Below are 19,504 nucleotides of genomic sequence, written 5' to 3' on the forward strand. Positions count from 1 at the left end.
CGCTCAAGGAAATAAGGGAATGAGTGCACGCCCTTCTCTCGCGCACTCCCCCCGCCACACACACAAGGCACTTCATTCACTTGCAAATACAGAAAGATAAAATAAGTGCCATTTGTGGCACAAGAACCCGCCCCTCACCCCGCCCCTCACCCTGCTCCCCTCTCTCTCTCTCTCTCTCTCTCTTTCTCTCTCTCTCTTTCCTCCCCTCCTCCCTTTCTCTGCTCTTCGCAGAATTCCTGTCCCCTGCTTCAGGTTGCAGATTGCTGGATTACGATGGATCAAGAGGGCTGACCCCTGATTGTGCACAGCAGAAAATTGTCCTTTAGTCTGATTGGCTCCTGGGGGGATGACACTGTGGATGAGAGTGTGGAGATGGAATGAGAGAGCGAGTGGAAAGTAAAAGGGAGAGAGGAAGAAGAGTGCGTAGAGAGCGAGAGAGAGAGAGGGAGAGAGAGAGGGAGAGAGAGAGAAGTAGAAACTTTTCAAAGAATGACAGCCAGTATAGTTGAGAGGGAGCATGGACCCAAGGTGACTCTATAGGGAACTGATGCACTGCAGGCAGTTACTTCCACAACTTTTACAAGGGGAATTTAGTGAGCTTTGAGAGAAAAGAAGAAGAGACAGATAAGAGAAGAAGAGCAAAAACTGTCTGAAAAGGACAGAGAAAAAATAAATAAGGAAAAATAGAAGGTAAGGTGTGGAATTTTAATTGATTCTGACTCCACGCTAGAATGCTTTTCTACATGATCATCAATGAGAGATTTCAATTAAACGCTTGACTGGGTGTTACAGTTTTTCGTTTGACTGAATATTTTGAATATTCAGAAACGGAAAGAGAAACCTGTGAAAAATGTGACTGGCAGAGATGATGCCAGTGTGGGAAAACTAGCTAACTGAAGCTGTAACCTGTTTTTCAGTATAGAGAATCGGTCTGTAAGAATGCTTGTCTTATACAGCAGGATATTTGGCTGTCAAGAGATGACCAGAGTATTACGAGTGAGTTTTGGTCTGTGAGAATGCTTGTGTCAAAGTACAAACTTGTATAACTTCAATATGAATCGGAGTTCAAACTGTATAGGCTCATTCTGTACACGTCCAGCCTTGTCGGCAGTTCAAACACACTGTATTATTAGGTCTGCTTTTAGGGACTTTAGTTTAGCATTCAAACCTCACTCCTCACTCACAGTGAAGGCTTACATTTTTCAACATGAAAAGGAGGTCTTATTTTTTTTAAACTCTTCTCCAAAACCATTAAGCTGTCTCCTGTCTTGTAAATTGAAGCGGGGTAACACGCCAGTGGATTGACAGCTGTGCTCAGACACAGCTAGAGGCACAAAGGATATTGTGATTATTATCTGTGTCAAAAGTGGGGACGATTAATGCTCATTCATGGAACTGAGTGACGCACATCATGCTGATGTGTTGCTGTGTTTTCTCTATAATAACTAACAACTGCTTCCCAGGGATCCTGGATGATCCCAGGCGATGTCCTAAATGACACCGTTTTCCCTATGGTCAGAAGTAGTGCACTATGCAGGGAACTGGATGCCTTTGAGACACAACCCAGCTAGGACTCAACCCAGTTAATTTGTGGTGAAATGACACTGATTGCAAACTTTCCCGATGACACTCATGCTCCATGACATCATTTCCATGCACCAGTGATCGGGATGAATGCCAGTTTGTATGATTTAATATCTCCATAAATGACAAGGTTTTCACCCCACTCTGAATGAATGGACGTGCAGAGAGAGAGAGAGAGAGAGAGAGAGTGCCATAACAAATGAAATAATTTTTATATTGTTGTAGAAAAGCATAGGACAAAGCAGAAAGGTGTGAAACATTCAACAATTTTTTTTACCCCCTCTTATGACACTGAGGTTGCTAGTCCACTGATGCAGCAGACAGACAAAGCCACACAACTGGGTTCAGAGTACAAAAATCCTATAATTGAAGAGGCTCACATGTGGCCCCCAGAACACATAGAGACAGGAAGGAGAGGGATTATGTTTATTCATTTGGTTGACTATCTGTTTTCATGAACCAACCATGTTTATGCCTTGTGTTTTTTTCAGTCTAACATGGGTGGGAATCTGGTCTCCCATACCAGGATTTTACCTTTCAATCCTGCTGCCCTAAAGAACCCACATACATTCATCCTTCTCTGGGGACAAAGATTTGAAGTGCCCCGATAGTGTCTACTTCCTCAACTTTCTCCACCATGCTAAATCAATTGTGGTTAACAAATTAGCCATGACGTATCTTCCTGTGGTTCCCCACAAGGGGTTTTACTATGTTGGGAGCCCAAAATTGGCCTTCTTTCACGGTGACTCCCTCTTTAACTGGTCCATTTATGGACCAAGGGTCCTCCTAGAGAGGGGTGAACGGAGGATACGGACATGCCCACTGTGAAATCAAGCCTTATTGATGAATTGGAGGACCTGGATCTACATGGTATATAGGACCAGACTGTCGCGCCACACACAAAGTTGGGAGAAAGTATAAACGTTATCTCTTCAATAGGTATTTTGTTACGTACAGGTTGTTCCATGAAATTAATGCCCTTTGCCTACCTTTGATATAAAAGCCTGTTATATTAAATGAAGTGCACTTTAATATACACTGAATACACCCCCTTCTTGGCACAAACTGCGGTTTTGCATGTCAGCAATCACATTTTCAAGATATATAACTATCAAAATACAGAAATATTTTGCATTTTGATGCTGCGTTTTGCATTTCTGTTTTTTGAATGTTATATATCTTCAAAATGTGATTGCTGACATGTGAAACATTTTGGGACTATATCAACAATGGACTAAAGAAACAAATACCAGAAGATCATTTTTGGGTGGAATTGTCCTTTAAATAAAATACAAATAAAAACATTTACAAAAACTTAAACCAGGTAGAAAGCGTGTAAAAATTATAATGAAATTATTTGTAAATTATGTCATGTCAGATTTCATTTATTTACAGTATTTTCAATATAGAGCTATTAGCAGCAGAATTTTGGTTGATTTTGTGGTCTCAAACCAGTAAGGTTATTAACATTCTTCATCAAGAATATGGGCAAAATGTTATTATTGATTAATGAAAGAGGTGGGAATGTTTGCCCCTTGTCATATAATTGCTACATTTACTATGAAAAAGCATTCAAAATAGTTTACCAGATTTGTCTCAATGCAAATACTGAGACAACCTGGTTCAATTTGGATCCCTAGGCAAATCCATTTAAGAACCACTGCTACAGACCACATGGAACATTATAAGAATCTGATTTCTAATATGAATAAAGACCTGCTGTGCCAAAATTCTGCATTTTGGCGTGTCCCTCTGTGCACCCTCTATGACTTCTAGGAAGATTTTAACCCTCCATTGTAAGTTTTCACCACCATTGTAAGGCCCTAAATATTGTGTTGCTTTGACAAAGTAATGTCTGCAGATGATTTAATTCATGTGATTAGTGATTGATTTACATTTGTCCCTCATTTTAAGGTCAACCCTGTTATGTGAACTGAACTATTGTTTTAATAAGTTGGAACTGTTCGTTTTTAAATATATATATATATAAAAATTGGAACATCTTATAGTCAAACCCTAGTATAAAAGGTGGTCAGCTTTTTGGCCATTTTCTGGTGTTTTGTAGTGGAAAACTGACCTGGTCGAGGATAACACATCAATTTCATAATTTTTTGTGAAGCTAGCATTCAATTGCCCCCCCGTTGCACTCAACAAGCTTCCATTCCCCCTGTCACAAGGGGATACGTGGCTGATTTAACCCTGTTACGGTCAACACTTAGAACTTAATAGGCACTTACTATAGTAATTTATTTACTATTTTAATTTATTTTACCTCTTAAGATTCAAAAACATGTTGAACAAGTTGAACATGTGCTCTTTATGACAATGTTAAAATTTGATTAAAAAAAATTAAATCACCAAGTTACACTACTCAAAAGGCAAGCAATTGGTAGAATGACCCCATCTCTTCAATTCCACTGTAACGATGACGCCGTGAGTCGAGAAGCAGGTGCAGGTAAAATGTTTAATGAAAACAACAAACATGAAACAAGACAGCGTAACAGAAATGAGGTAACATGAACACATTCATACAAAATAGAGTCAACAGAGATGGTCGCCTTGCTTCAAGTTCTGAGGAAACTATGCAGTGTTTTGTTTTTATGTATTATTTCTTACATTGTTACCCCAGGACAAACTAAGTCTTATTACATACAGCCGGAAAGAACTATTGGACATAAGAGCAACATCAACTTACCAACATTACAACCAGGAATACAACTTTCCCGAAGAGGATCCTCTGTTCGGACCACAACCCAGGACAATGGATCTAATCCCAGTAGCCGACCCAAAACAACAGCACCGCAGAAGGGGCAGACGGAGCGGCCTTCTGGTCAGGCTCCGTAGACGTGCACATTGTATACTACTCGCCAATATCCAGTCCCTTGACAACAAGGTAGACTAAATTCGAGCAAGTTTCCTTCCAGAGAGACATCAGAGATTGCAACATTCTCTGTTTCACGGAAACATGGCTCTCTCGGGATATGATGTCAGAATTGGTTCAGCCTTCGGGCTTCTCCAAGCATCGCGCCGAAAGGAATAAACACCTTTCTGGGAAGAGGAAGGGCGGGGGTGTAGTATGCTTTATGATTAACGACTCATGGTGTAATCATAACAACATACAGGATCTCAAGTCCTTCTGCTCACCCAACCTAGAATTCCTTACAATCAAATGCCGGCCATTTTACCTACCAAGATAATTCTCGGCAGTTATAGTCACAACTGTGTACATTCCCTCTCAAGCAAACACCAAGACGGCCCTCAAGAAACTTCACTGGACTGTTGCTGTGCACTGTTGTAATGTTGCTAAACATGAATCACTAACTCAGAGAGGCTGCTGCCTACATAGAGACCCAATCACTGGACTCTTCAATAAATGGATCACTAGTCCCTTTAAGCCAGTTTAAATAATGGCACTTTAACAATGTTTACAAAATCTTACATTACTCATATCGCATGCATTATTTTATACTATACTATTATACTATTATTTCATACTATCTATTGCACCTTGCCTATTAAACTCAGCCATCGCTCTCCCATGTACTTATATGTACATATTCTCATTCAGCCCTTTATATATGTGTGTATCAGGTAGTTTTTGGGGAATTTGTTAGATTTCTTGTCAGATATTACTGCACGGTCAGAACTAGATGCACAAGGATTTCACTACACTCACATTAACATCTGCTAACCATGTGTATGTGACCAATAAAATGTGATGTGATTTGATGCAGTACCAACTGAGGAATGAACAAAAGGAAGGGACTTAGAAAGGGGAGGTAATGAGGTCCAGGTGTGAATCCTAACAATGAGTCCCAGGTGCGCGTAATGATGAGTTCCAGAACCGGTGATTAGTATTCCAGAGATGTCTTGTGCCGGAGGGTAGGAGCAGGAGTAGACATGACAGTACACCCCCCACCCCTCTGACGCGCAGCTCCTCGTAATGATGAGTTCCAGGACTGGTGGTTAGTATTCCGGCGACGTCGCACGCCGCCGTAGGGGAGGAGCAGAATTAGACATGACAACCACACTGTCGCGCCACACATGAAGTTATTCTGTATCTGTGTGACAGTTCTGTGGTTGACCACACTGTTGTTACCACACACGAAGTTTGGAGAAAGTCTGAATTTATCTCTTCAAAATGTGCATTGTTGATGTGTTGAAAAGTTGTTGAGAGTTCAAAAGCAGAGTGTATAAGTCTGTTTTGGACAAGTACACCCCTGCTCTTGAGATGGAAGTGCTCTATCGATAGGAAGTAGGCCACAATCATACGAGATTGACTTGTAAAATTGTATAAATCCTTTTCATACGATCTGCAGCAGAGCACTTAAGTCAGGCTGCATTCACAGAGTCTGAGTGACTAAAGTCAGAGAGTTTTTGATTGTTAGTTGGGATTCCAACTGGGGTAACTGGGGTAATTTTCTGTAGTTGGCCTAAGGGAAGGGAAAAAGAAAATTGGTGGTCAGCTACAAACATCTTTTAAAGGTATTTTGCCACCAAATAGTAGTTCATGGTCATGCTGACAAGCTAAATCTGCATCCCAAATGGCACACTATTCCTTACAAAGTGAAATACTTTTGACCAGGGTAGTGCACTATACAGGGAATAAGGTGTAATGCTGACAGACTGACTGAGATTTTGATGACTCAACAATATGGTCCTTCAATTGCCAACAGCAGCAACTACTGCTGTTGATTGTTACAACCCCTGCTTGAGTTACACACTTACAAACTTACACGCACACAGGTCGTGCAACATGATTCTACATCTCTCAGTTCTCCTTGAAAGCTTTTACCATTGTCTTTTACCATTTCCGTAGAATATGTAATTGTGGTGGGAAAATACCCGCTCTCTTCTTATGTTTGGTAAAGCTTTCACATCTGATGCCTCCTCGACCCTCCCCCCTCCATCCATCCCTCCCTCCCTTCATTCCTCTGCTCAGGACAGGGGGCAACTTGTGTGGCAGGTCGTAAAGGCAGGAGCAGCAAGAACAGCTGCTTTTTCTTTTTTCTTTAATAAGTGAAAAGCCATCAGATTAGTCTGAGGGAGATGTGTGGAGTGTTGAGCCAGCACAATTATGTAGCATGTCACCTCATTACACACAACAAAATAGAGGCCGATTGTAACGGGTGCAAGTCCTGACCTTTGACGGAGATGGGGGCTGGGGAGGTGAAGGGGTGTGTGGAAATTTTTGCGAGGTGCTAATTTGACTTCATAATGAACAACAGAGCCACTTGAATGGAAATAATGGAGACAGAATACAGACAGAGCAGAGACCAAGAGGGGCCCATGGAGGTCATGGCTCACCCAGCCTGTCAGGGGCCCTCGTGGGGCTTTGGGTCCCAGGTTGGGTGTGTCCCAAATGGCACCCCATTCCATATAAATTACATTACTTTTGACCAGGGCCCGTAGTTAATTGGGGGACATTTGGGACAGATCCCCTGAGTTGAAGGGCCAGGGGGGCTAGGAGCCAGATACCCCGTCCTGTCAGGGCCTTTATAGCAAAAGCACCCCGCCCAGCACCCTTCCCTAGCCACCAGTCTTTTTGTGACTATTCAATAATGATTAACTGTTTGGAGATTCCGAGAGTGTCCACTATGGCACAATGAGCTCTCTCTCTTACACAATATAATAGAGCTCAACACAGTCTCTCTTTCTCTATTCTCTCTTTCTCGCCCCCTACTTTCCATTTCTCTCTCCACGCCCCCTGCTAGCATTCTTTTCTTCCACTTTTCTCTTTTCTCTTTCCCCCCTTTTCACTATAGATCTATCAGTTTTTCCCCCGTGCAGCTTGTTAATTAAAGAGCGGGAATAGATTGTGGTGGAGGCAAACAGATGTGACCAGCTCACTGATAAAAGGAAAGAAAATCAAGCGAGTGTCATAAAGGCACAGTTTGAGTAGAAAAAATACATTGATTAAATGTAAAACAATACTTGCAATCAATAGAAAACTTTTTTTATTTTTTATCTACAGCACCATAAAGTAACAATTTACTTTGTTTTTTCGGGTTAATGTGGGCTGTCCGAGTGCAAAATAAAATGTAAATAATAAAAATAAGTTATCAAGTCTATTCCAAATGGTGGAAACAAAACATCTTGCAGAACTCTACACACCCTCAGTGGAAAGCACCACTAGTTGTTTGTTGTCCTGTTAGGCAGCAGCGTGTAGCTTGTAGTTAGTTACAGGAGGTTGATGGCACCTTAACAAATGAGGAACAGTGCAAAAATCAACTCTTCTACAACAGCCAGGGGAAGCGAGGAAAGAAAGGAAGAGAGGGGAGAGGGGAGAGGAAGCAGGGGAGATTGGGGGAGAGGGAGAGAGAGATGCCGGGAGAAACAGCACCGCCTCCTCTACACTCTCAGAAAAAAAGCAAATGCACACTGAGAGACTGTTAGCAAGAGAGAAATGAGAGAAGTTACCGCTGTTCCTATAGAAACTGAAAAGAGAAGGTGAAGCACCAGCACAGAAAGACAGAAAAGAGAAAGATGGGGGGGGTTGAGGAAAGGAGTTTTGAAGATGGTTTCTGTTGCCTAAGCACAACAGTAAATGGGAGAGTGTGAAAGGGAGAAAGAGCACAGGGGCTTAGGGCTCAAGAAGGTATCATGCGTGGCTCCTCTCAGACTAACCCTCAGCCCCAAGAGGAGTAACCTCTCCCCTGTCTCTCTCCCATAATTTCCCCATCTCTCCCCGTCTCTCCCCTCTCCTCCTCTACATGTATTTAGAACGCAGTGTGAGGCCCCACTCATTGAGTTTTAATGCAGCTATCTATTTCTAACACACACAAACACACATGGACACTCACGCATGCACGTGCACACAAACACACACACAAAAACAGACACACACAGAGGGTTCATTATCATTCAACAAAGGACAGAAGAGAGAAGCAGATTAATCTGTGTTTCTACGCAGTAGACTGGGATCAGTGTCATCTCTACATCCTTCTATCCTTTAATCCAGCCATCCTTTAATCCAGCCATACGTTCCTCAATAGTTTCAGTGAAGGAAAGAAAGAAATAAGGAAACAGAGAAGGAGCTTATAGGCCAAGGACGATAGTGTCAGTGTCCAATAATGACATCTACATTTGGAGGATTTGAAACTCATCTTTCCCTCCTTTCTTTTCTTTTTTCACTTTCCACAAAGCAGGAAAAGGAGAAAGTAGCCATTTGAAGACACAAGAAAGAAACAAGAAACAAACGCCTGTCATCAGTGGGTCATCGTATCACCAAAGAAAACACAAAACCCCATTTTATTTTATTTGCTGTTGAGTATCCATCATGGGAGATCGACATCACCACCATCCTGGGGGTGGTAGGCCTGTCTACACCCTCCTACTCAGCATAGGTCTGGCCTTGCTGGCCCTGCTGTCTAAGGCCCAGGGCCGTATGGATAGAGCCAAGACAGAAGAGGAGAGTGGAGCAGGGCTGCTGACGAGGGTGAAGAGAGGCTGGGTATGGAACCAGTTCTTTGTGCTGGAGGAGTACACTGGACTGGAGCCACTGTACATAGGAAAGGCAAGTCCACACACAAACACACACACACACACACACACAAAGAGAATATGTGTGAACTGCATGTCACTTTCGATTAAAGCATTTGCTAAATGTCCACCATCATTATTATTGAACTGTTCGATGACAGCTCTCAACTTTTCAATCAATATCGTCGCTGTCGGCTGAACGCTACCTCCGACGACCACAGGGTCTATCATCATTGATCAAGTGTTCAAGCCACTTTAACACCTGAGTGGTCAAAGTATCCTTTTTTGCCAATGATCTTTGTGCTTGCATCCCAAATGTCATCCTATTACCTATAAAGTGCACTACTTTTGGCTAAGGCCCATAGGGCTGTGGTCAAAAGTAGAGCACTATGTAGGGAATAGGGTGCCATTTTGGATACAACCTCTTCCCCACTGTGTATTGTATGGAGAGTTAGAGTGTGGATGAGTATCTGGGGCAGTTCTCCTGACAAAGCAGAGGAGACCTTCTCTGTGTGAAAGGTGTATAGCTAGGGGTTAAGTTTAGATGTTGGAACTGTCCATTTTTTTTCTTATTTTTTTTTACAGAATTTTTTGAACCACCACCTTGTAAAGTGAAGTAGTGAAATGTCACTGATTCAGTGAAGTCAGAATGATATTCAGTCTGTCCCAAATTGCACCCTATTCCACATAGTGCACTACTTTTGACCAGGGCCAATAAGGGTAAAGCAGGGTGCTTATTGAGAATCTACACTAACCGTGTGTGTGTGTGTGTGTGTGTGTGTGTGTGTGTGTGTGTGTGTGTGTGTGTGTGTGTGTGTGTGTGTGTGTGTTTGTGTGTTTGTTTGTGTGTGTGTGTGTGTGTGTGTGTGTCGTCTCTTGACCTGGGTTCAAATAGAAGATTGTGGGAGCTGTACTGTTAGATTTCAGTGCAGCCTTTGATATTAGTGACCATAACCTGTTGTTGAAAAAAACATATGTGTTGTGGTTTTTTAACCTCTGCCATATCATGGATTCAGAGTTATCTATCTAATAGAACTCAAAGGGTTTTCTTTAATGGAAGCTTCTTTAATGTCAAACATGTAAAGTGTGGTGTACCACAGGGCAGCTCTCTAGGCCCTCTACTCTTTTCTATTTTTACCAATGACCTGCCACTGGCATTAAACAAAGCATGCGTGTCCATGTATGCTGATGATTCAACCATATATACGCAACAGCAACCACAGCTAATGAAGTCACTGAAATCTTTAACAAAGAGTTGCATTCTGTTTTGGAATTGGTGGCCAAACTGGTCCTGGACATCTCTAAAACTAAGAGCATTGTATTTGGTACAAATCATTCCTTAAAATCTAGACCTCAGCTGAATCTGGTAATGAATGGTGTGGCTTTTGAACAAACAAATGGAGAAGACTAAATTACTTGGGGTTATCTTATATTGTAAACTGTCATGGTCAAAACATATAGATTAAATGGTTGTAAAGATGGGGAGAGGTCTGGTCATAATAAAGAGATGCTCTGCTTTTTTGACACCACACTCCAAAAAGCAAGTTCTGTAGGCTTTAGTTTTGTCTAATCTTGATTATTGTCCAGTCGTGTGGTCCAGTGCTGCAAGGAAAGACCTAGTTAAGATGCAGCTGACCCAGAACAGAGAGGCACATTCTGCTGAGTGCGGATATAAATACTATGCAAGCCATTCTCTCTTTGCTAAGAGTTGAGGAGAGACTGACTGCATCACTTCTTCTTTTATAAGAAACATTAAAGTGTTGAAAATACCAAATTGTTTGCATAGTCAACTTACACACAGCTCTGACACACACACTTATCCCACCAGACATGCCACCAGGGGTCTTTTCGCAGTCCCCAAATCCTGAACAAATTCAGGAAAGCATACAGTTTTATATAGAGCCCTTATATAGAGCCCTTATTGCTCAAATAAACAGCAAACTTTGTTTAGAAAAAACTGATGAAGCAACACCTCACATCACAATTTCTCCCCCCTATTTGACCTAGATAGTTTGTGTGTATGCATCGGTATGTAGGCATGGTGTGCGTTTAAAAAAAAAAATGTAGTTCTGTCCTTGAGCTGTTCTTGTCTATTGATGTTCTGTATTTTGTAATTCTGTATTATGTCATGTTTTGTGTGGACCCCAGTAAGAGTAGCTGCTGCTTTTGCAACAGCTAATGGGGATCCTAATAAAATACCAAATACCAAAATTACATTTTCACATGTGAAAACGTTCACAAGTCAAAATCAAACTCTCATGTGTGGACATGTATTTTTACATTTAATAAATATTCTAATTTGCAGTTTTACAGGTTGGTGTATAGTTTCATGGTATAACATGTAGAATTTTTGCATCCCCATATTGTCACATTAACTTCACATAAGATCACATGATGACATGTGATCACATGAGATGACATGTGAAACGTGATCACATGCCAAATGTATGTGTTTTTTTTGCAAAAGGGTAGTGTAAAACATAATATTAAGTTTGTGATATTTCAGCAGCCGGAGGTAAAAGGATTAACTTTTTATCTTGAAAAGAAAGTGTTATTATAATGTTAGCGGGCGGTAGCCGTTTGTGTGGTGTGCATGCTGAGCTGTGTATGTGGCTGTGTGTGTACAGATTGGGGTTGTGATTGCATCAATAGGCTCAACAGGCTGGTATTTGCACTAAGAGACCAACAATGGTCTTTGGCAATCTATTCCCTATGTAGTGCACTACTTTTGACCAAAGCCCTATGGGTCCATTTGGGATATGTCTGTAGCTCCCATAAGAACCACTAGCACCGCTGATCAGGAGAGCTGGACATGATTACTGTTCTTCTTCTGATGACCAACCAACCGTGATTAAAGCTGTACCTAATAATATTGTTCTATCTCAGATAGCACCCTATTCCATATATAGTGCACTACTTTTGAACAGGGCCCATAGGCACCCTATGTATTTGGGACGCAAATTGTGTAATCAGAAGACTATTGTGGGTCAAATAGCAGCCTGGTGAGCCTGTTGATGCTTGGTGCATTTGGGACGTACACTATACCATTCGTCTCAGGGGAGAGCCCAGAGAAACAGCATTATAATGACCATGTATACAGTGGTCCTTGACCTCTAATGAACCAGACCAGACCTGGGTAGAATTCAGTATCCGGAATACTTTCAAGTACTGTACTTGAGCTGTGCTTGATTTAGTTAGCATGCTACTATAACGCCACTAATCAAATAGTCCCAATAAATGTAAACGCCATGCTAAATCAAGCCCAAACACCTACATTACTATAAAGTACATTCTAACACAGGGGTGGGCAATTCCAGTCCTTGGGGGCCTGATTGGTGTCACAGTTTTACCCCAGCCCCAGCTAACACACCTGACTCCAATAATCACCTAATCATGTTCTTCAGTTCAGAATGCAATTTGATGAATTAGCTGTGTTTGCTAGGGATGGCGAAAAAGTGTGCCCCCAATAACATACAATTACATATAGAACATGAGCATGGTGCATTCAATGCCAGAATTGTGGATTTGATTCTTGCTAGGGCCAACCATGTGTAAAATGTATGCACATATGACTGTACGTTGCGTTGGATAAAAGCGTCTGCTTAATGGCATATATAGTATTACTATTTTAGTATTATTATTATATTATAGGATATCTGGCTCCTAAGCTGTCTTGACTCCTAACCTCTGACCTGTGACCCCCACAGCTCCACTCAGACATGGACCTAGGGGACGGCTCCATCAAGTACATCCTGTCAGGCGATGGTGCGGGCACCACCTTCACCATTGACGACAGTACAGGCGACATCCATGCTATCAAGAGGCTGGACCGTGAGGTGCAGGCCCAGTACCTTCTGCGAGCCCAGGCCTGGAACAGACAGACAGACCGACCCCTGGAGCCTGAGTCTGAGTTTATCGTCAAAATCCAGGATATCAATGATAATGAACCTAAGTTCCTGGAAGGGCCCTACCAGGCCACCATACCTGAGATGTCAACCATTGGTCAGTCAAGGGAGATTGTGGTCAGAGACAAAGCCCTGATTCCCCATTCTTCTCTGAAAGTGTGCACTTGCACTCTGTCTCGCATCAATTTTAAAATAGTAGAAAACTCCTTCAAGCCAATGATTACACCCATTTAAAAAAAAATCCATGACAGGAAGTGTGCAAGTGCACACTTTGGAAGAACTGTGGACAATTGGGATATAGCCATAGTGTGTATCCAAAATGGCACCCAATTCCCTACATTGTGCACAACTTTTGACCAGGGCCATTTCAGACCAAACTGGAGAGTGTGTAGTGTAGCTGGACATTGTGCTGCTGCTTCTGAACTTTCCATTCAACCATTCATTCAGTTAGCAAACTCTGTTTAACATTCTCTCTATAAAAGTTGTTTTGGTTAATCACAGCAGTGTGTTTATGTAGTGTAGGATGGTAAGGAGATGAGGATGTTTCAGTTTGTGAGCATAATAGGAAAGGTATTGATGGCTCTGCAATATCATCACTATGCCATCAAATGATGTCTCTGCTTACACACTGCACTAGTGAGAAACAATATTTATAAATCCAACAGTGAGTGCAGGTACAGACACAGTTACCTTTATAGCCTATACCATTCGCCAACATTGAAGTTTTATGTAGATGGACAGGCCATTTTTTAAACAGGCCTTGTTGAAATAACCATACAAATGGATTGAGTCATTCCAATTGTGTGGAAATAACATTGCTCACCATGTCACTCTCTTCTTCTCCTCCCTCCCTCCTTCCTTTCCTAGGCACTGAGGTGATTCGGATGACAGCCACAGATGCAGATGACCCTACATATGGTAACAGTGCCAGGGTGGTCTACAGCATCCTACAGGGACAGCCATACTTCTCTGTAGAGCCTAAGACTGGTATGTGAGCACAGGGGAAGTTTTAAAAAAAATAATTGGACCTACATTAACAATAGCAATTACAACACTTGTGTTTTAGTTATATTAGTAGATTGCCATGTTTTGGCAAAGAGCTGAGGCACTTACGTTTGCTCCTCCCAGAAGTACACACATACAAACTGAGCGTAAAACAACAGATTTTAAATGTATCAACTTGGTTGAGAATGCCCTCTTGTGGCTACCAATGGTAACAACTGGCAAATCAATGAAGACACCTGTGCATCCCAAATGGCACCCTATTTCCTCCATAGTGCACTTAGGGCTCTGGTCCAAAAAAAGTGCAAAAGGGGGCCATTTGAGTTATACTGTCCAAGACACATCCCTAATCTGCTTGACGACTGCACTGCTGACCCTCCCAATCATACTGTTTCTAATTGAGACCTCTCGTTCCTCTTGTCCCCCCCCCCCCCCCACTCTCTTTCCTCTTGTCCCCCCCCCCCCTCTCTCCCATGTTTCTCTCTGTCCCCCAGGTGTGGTGCAAGTGTCTCTGGCGGGCATGGACCGCGAGGTCAGGGAGAACTACTCTGTCATCATCCAGGCTAAGGACATGGGAGGCCAGCTAGGGGGTCTGGCCGGAACCACAGTGGTTAACATCACCCTCAGTGACGTCAATGATAACCCACCCATGTTTGATCAGAGTAAGATCCAGAGACTCCTCTCCTCATGTGCCGTATTTGTTTATTTTAATTCCCTTCAATTTATGCTCAAGACTGTTGACTTCCTTATCTTCATTCTTGTTAACCCTTTCCTCCTTCCCTCTTACATTTTAGTCATTTAGCAGATGCTCTTATCCAGAGCGACTTACAGTAGTGAGTGCATACATTTTAATTAATTTTTCGTACTCTCCTCTTGCTCTTTCTTTCCTTCCCCCTCCTCTTGCTCTTTCTCTCCTGAACTCTCATCTTCCTCTTATGTCCTCTTATCTTCCTCTCCTTTCCTCTTCTCTTGCTCTTTCTCTCCAGCCCTCTCCTCCACTTCATCCACAGTGTATCTCCTCGCTTGTCCATCTCCTTCAGATTCTGCTCTCTCTCGCCTCCCGCATCCTAATTTTCTTTGGCCACCAGTCAGTCACCAGCACATTAACCCTTCCCCTCTCTGTCATTACTTTTTATGTCATCATCATCCATCCATCCAGTCCCCCAGCCTCTCGCTGATCTCCAACCCTCTCCTCTCTTTCTCCCTCTCCCTCAATTTATTAAGGGCTTTATTGGCATGGGAAACATGTTAACATTGACAAAGAAAGTGAAGTAGATAATAAACAAAAGTGAAATTAACAGTAAAAATTATCAGTAAACATTACACTCACAAAAGTTCCGAAAGAATAAAGACATTTCAAATGTCATATTGTGTGCAAATAGTTAAAGTACAAAAGGGAAGATAAAGAAACATAGACATGGGTTGTATTTACAATGTTCTTCACTGGTTGCCCTTTTCTTGTGGCAAAAGGTCACAAATCTTGCTGCTGTGGCATACCGTGGTATTTCACCCAATAGATATGTGAGATTATCGAAATTGTTTTTTATTTTTTTATTCTTTGTGAGTCTGTGTATTCTGAGGGAAATATGTGTCTCTAATATGGTCAGACATTTGGCAGGAGGTTAAGAAGTCCACTTCATTTTGTGGGCAGTGTGCACATAGCCTGTCTTCTCTTGAGAGCCAGGTCTGCCTACGGCGGCCTTTCTCAATAGCAAGGCTCTGCTCACTAACTCTGTGCATCGTCAAAGCTTTTCTTCAGTTTGGGTCAGTCACAGTGGTCAGGTATTCTGCCACTGTGTACTCTCTGTTTATGGCCAAATAGAATTCTAGTTTGCTCTGTTTGTTTGTTAATTCTTTCCAATGTGTCAAGTAAGTTTCTCTCTCGTTACCCGGCAACCAGTCCGATTCCAGACCCATGCTGTCTCTTTGATTGGCCCCATTCCTGCTCTCCTCATTAACATCCTCATCAGGTCATCTGTCTATCCCTCTCTCAATCTCTTATCTAGCTATCCTCGGCAGCAAGACATCCCCTAGCTGTCTGCCTGACTGGTGGTCTCGTCTCCTCCTTGGAACCCCACCGCCACCCCTTATTTCTCTCTCTCTTCCCTCTCGTCCCCCTTCCCTCTCTTCTCTCCAATTAGTGCCATCACTTAAGTGAGACTATAATACATTGTAAGATAATATGGGGGGGGGGGCACTTGTCTGACAACCATAATGTGTGACCGCTTCAGTTCGGACAGTAAGGAGCACCTCAAATTGGGAACCACTTTCACCCGTTTTTGAAAAGAGATTAAATTGTTTAAATAAAATTCTCGTTGACCCATATGACAATACACCCCAATTTACGAACCGGCTCTGTGTGAACCAATTTGTGCTCCACAGTCTAAGTGCTCTAGGTTCAGGTCCTCTTAATGTCTTGGTGTAATTTAAGAGGTTTGGTGCCCTCTAGAGGAAGAATGGCCAAACACGTTCTAAAACTGCTTTATTGACTAAAACTTGATTTGTCACTGTCTACCTTTTGCTGACATGGTACCCAAACTGACACACAACAATAGATATTCACCAAACAATTCCCTCAAACGCACAGTTGTTATTGATATTCAGGGATAAAAACATTAGAACATCAACCAGCAAACATGAGTATAAATGAAACAACCCATGTTTTGTTATGGAAATTTAAGGCCACACAGCTCTGTGGTTGAATTGGACACCACCTCAAAATAAAACATCTGTTTTTCTAATTACTACATTTATTTGGAATGTGAATCCATTTCTAAATATGGGGAGGATAGAAGACATAAGAGCTGACCAAATATCCGTTGAAATGATTTGAACCTGGATTAACCTGTCGTTCGTTTTCTCTCTCTTTCACCCTTCCTCCCTTCTTCACCTTCTCAGAGCTGTACCAGATGAGTGTTCCAGAGTCGGCTCCGGTGTCATCTGTTGTGGGTCGTATCCGGGCGAAGGACCGTGACATTGGCATCAATGCAGAGATGAGGTACAGCATCATCGACGGAGACGGGAGGGACACCTTCGACATCAACACAGACCCAACCAACCTGTTTGGCATCATCACCATCAAAAAGGTACAGAGGGTAGACATCAATGAAAGGTCATGACAAGCTTCCAGGGCCACTGGCAGGAGTCGACACAGCAGTTATGAGTCACATTGACCTCAGTTTAGTCCAGAGAACAAGTTTAGAATCATTATTTGATTGATAAACAGCAGATTTTCTCTTAATGGATTCTTTCTCAACATACCTGTAAACCTCTGCTTGTTTAGTGAAGGTGTCTTGGGGCCTGATTCAGACTCGAGATAGACTTAAGTCTACATCTTAAATCTTTACTTGAGTATTTATATGATTGATACCTACCTATGATACACCATATCTACTAACGCTGTCAGCATGTCTCTCATCTAGCCTCTGAACTTTGAGACCAAGGCGAGCTACACGCTGAAGATAGAAGGAGCCAACACACACGTTGACCACCGTTTTCCGGATAAGGGCCCGTTCAGCCATGTCACCATCGTCCACGTCAGCATAGAGGATGTGGACGAGCCCCCAGAGTTTAGCTCGGCTGCCTACTACATAGCGGTCCCTGAGGACACAGAGATCAGCACAATGTTTATGACGGTCTCCGCTAGAGACCCTGATGCTGCCAACACCTCCATCAGGTGAGGATGGGGTTAAAACCACAACAAAATAACACCCAATATGTTCTGATTAACCAACACTGTCAATGTAATGCAATCGTGTGGCCAAAAGGGGGCAGTATGATACCAGATGTGGGCAGTATGATATTGGATTCTACAAGGCTGTGTTCAAAAGCCATTGAGCTGATGTGACAGCTCTGAGTGAAAGAGACAGCAGGCTATGTGATTTCAGTTAATTGGATGAGGATGGTGGTAATGATGATGACCTGTCGAGGACCCTAATCAGTCAAAGCTTACTGCCATTGTGTGGTTTTAGGGAACTTTCCCACTATTTTCAATGTGTTTACCTCACTCTCAGAGCAGAGGTTGAGTTGGAGGGGAGCTGTGCACCCCTAATGTTACCCTATTCCCTGTATACTGCATTACTTTTGACCAGAGCCATACGGGCCCAAATAGGGTGCCTTTTGAGACACAGCATCCTCACTCTCCAGACCGTACCTCTAATTGATTAAACGTTCAGCCTGCTGCACAGACCCTATGGATGCTCTACTCTAGAGCATCTGGTTAAATTGTGCTTCGGAGCAGTATTTTAAATCTCTAAATGGTTAAATATATGATTTTTTTTTAAATCTGTGTTTGCTTTATTTATTGTCATCCTAAATTAAGATATTTAATTATTTTGACATATCTAATTAACTTCTTGCGACTAGCAATCCCGGATCCGGGGTCGTAATCATAGCCTCAAACGAATTAGCATAACGCAGCGGACATACATACCCCTAGAAACTTTTCCTGTTCATGAAAATCACAAATGAAATGAATGAAATATATTCAAACACAAGCTTAGCCTTTTGTTAATCACACTGTCATCTCAGATTTTCAAAATATGCGTTACAGCCAACGCTAGACAAGCATTTGTGTAAGTTTATCATGGCATAATGCTATGCTAGGCTCTGCTGGCAGCAGGCAACATTTTCACGAAAATAAGAAAAGCAACCAAATTAAATAATTTACCTTTGAAGAACTTCGGATGCTTTCACTCAGGAGACTCCCAGTTAGATAGCAAATGTTCCTTTTTTCCAAAAATATTATTTTTGTAGGCGAAATAGCTCCCATTTGTTCATCATGCTTGGCTGAGAAATCGACCGGAAAATGCTACCACTACAACGCCAAACTTTTTTCAAAATTAGCTCCATAATATCGATAGAAACACGGCAAACGTTGTTTAGGATCCATCCTCAAGGTGTTTTTAACATATATAGTCGATAATATATCCGTCGAGGCAATTGGTTTCTCATAAGAAGCGATTGGAAAAATGGCTACCTCAGTATTTTACGCAAGATTTTCTGCGGGAGACACCATGTGACCACTTGCTATATATGGTCCCTTACGGCTATTCTTCAATGGAAATGCGTAAAAAGACCTCACAATGCTGTAGACACCTTGGGGAATACGTGGAAAACGTAAGCTCATTCGTAGCTCATTCACAGCCATATAAGGAATCATTGGCATGAGGCGGTTTCAAAAAATGCGGCACTTCCTGGTTGGATTTTTATCTGGGTTTCGCCTGTAACATCAGTTCTGTTGCACAATATCTTTGCAGTTTTGGAAACGTCAGTGTTTTCTATCCAAAGCTGTCAATTGTATGCATAGTCAAGCATCTTTTCGTGACAAAAAATCTTGTTTAAAACGGGAACGTTTTTCATCCAAATTATTTTATAGCGCCCCCTAATGCTTAACAACTTTCCATGATGTGGACAATACAGTGTGTGTTACTACATTACCAAGCTCACATTTTTGACCCCCATTGAAACGGTGGGAATTACACATCCTTTTTTATTTCACATTGGTGATGTTTAGTGTAAAAGTTCAAAGT

General features: G+C 42.1%; 1 protein-coding gene across 3 annotated transcripts in view; it reads left to right on the top strand.

Moving 5' to 3' along the window:
• Positions 1-278: 278 nt before the first annotated feature.
• Positions 279-19,504, top strand: part of LOC110535570 (cadherin-20) — a 35,482-nt gene continuing 16,256 nt past the window's right edge. Inside the window, exons 1-7 of one of the 3 annotated variants that reach the window (XM_021620636.2) lie at positions 279-690; positions 8,730-9,100; positions 12,774-13,068; positions 13,839-13,958; positions 14,468-14,635; positions 16,872-17,059; positions 17,396-17,649. In XM_021620636.2, the coding sequence (XP_021476311.2) occupies positions 8,864-9,100; positions 12,774-13,068; positions 13,839-13,958; positions 14,468-14,635; positions 16,872-17,059; positions 17,396-17,649 (1,262 nt within the window). In that variant the 5' untranslated portion in view covers positions 279-690; positions 8,730-8,863. Of the gene's footprint in view, positions 691-8,729; positions 9,101-12,509; positions 12,625-12,773; positions 13,069-13,838; positions 13,959-14,467; positions 14,636-16,871; positions 17,060-17,395; positions 17,650-19,504 lie in introns of those variants that run through there. The other 2 variants (XM_021620637.2, XM_036935300.1) reach the window with 2 other exon arrangements.

The sequence above is a fragment of the Oncorhynchus mykiss genome, chromosome 11 (assembly GCF_013265735.2).
Source record: "Oncorhynchus mykiss isolate Arlee chromosome 11, USDA_OmykA_1.1, whole genome shotgun sequence".
Taxonomy (NCBI): Eukaryota; Metazoa; Chordata; class Actinopteri; order Salmoniformes; family Salmonidae; genus Oncorhynchus; species Oncorhynchus mykiss.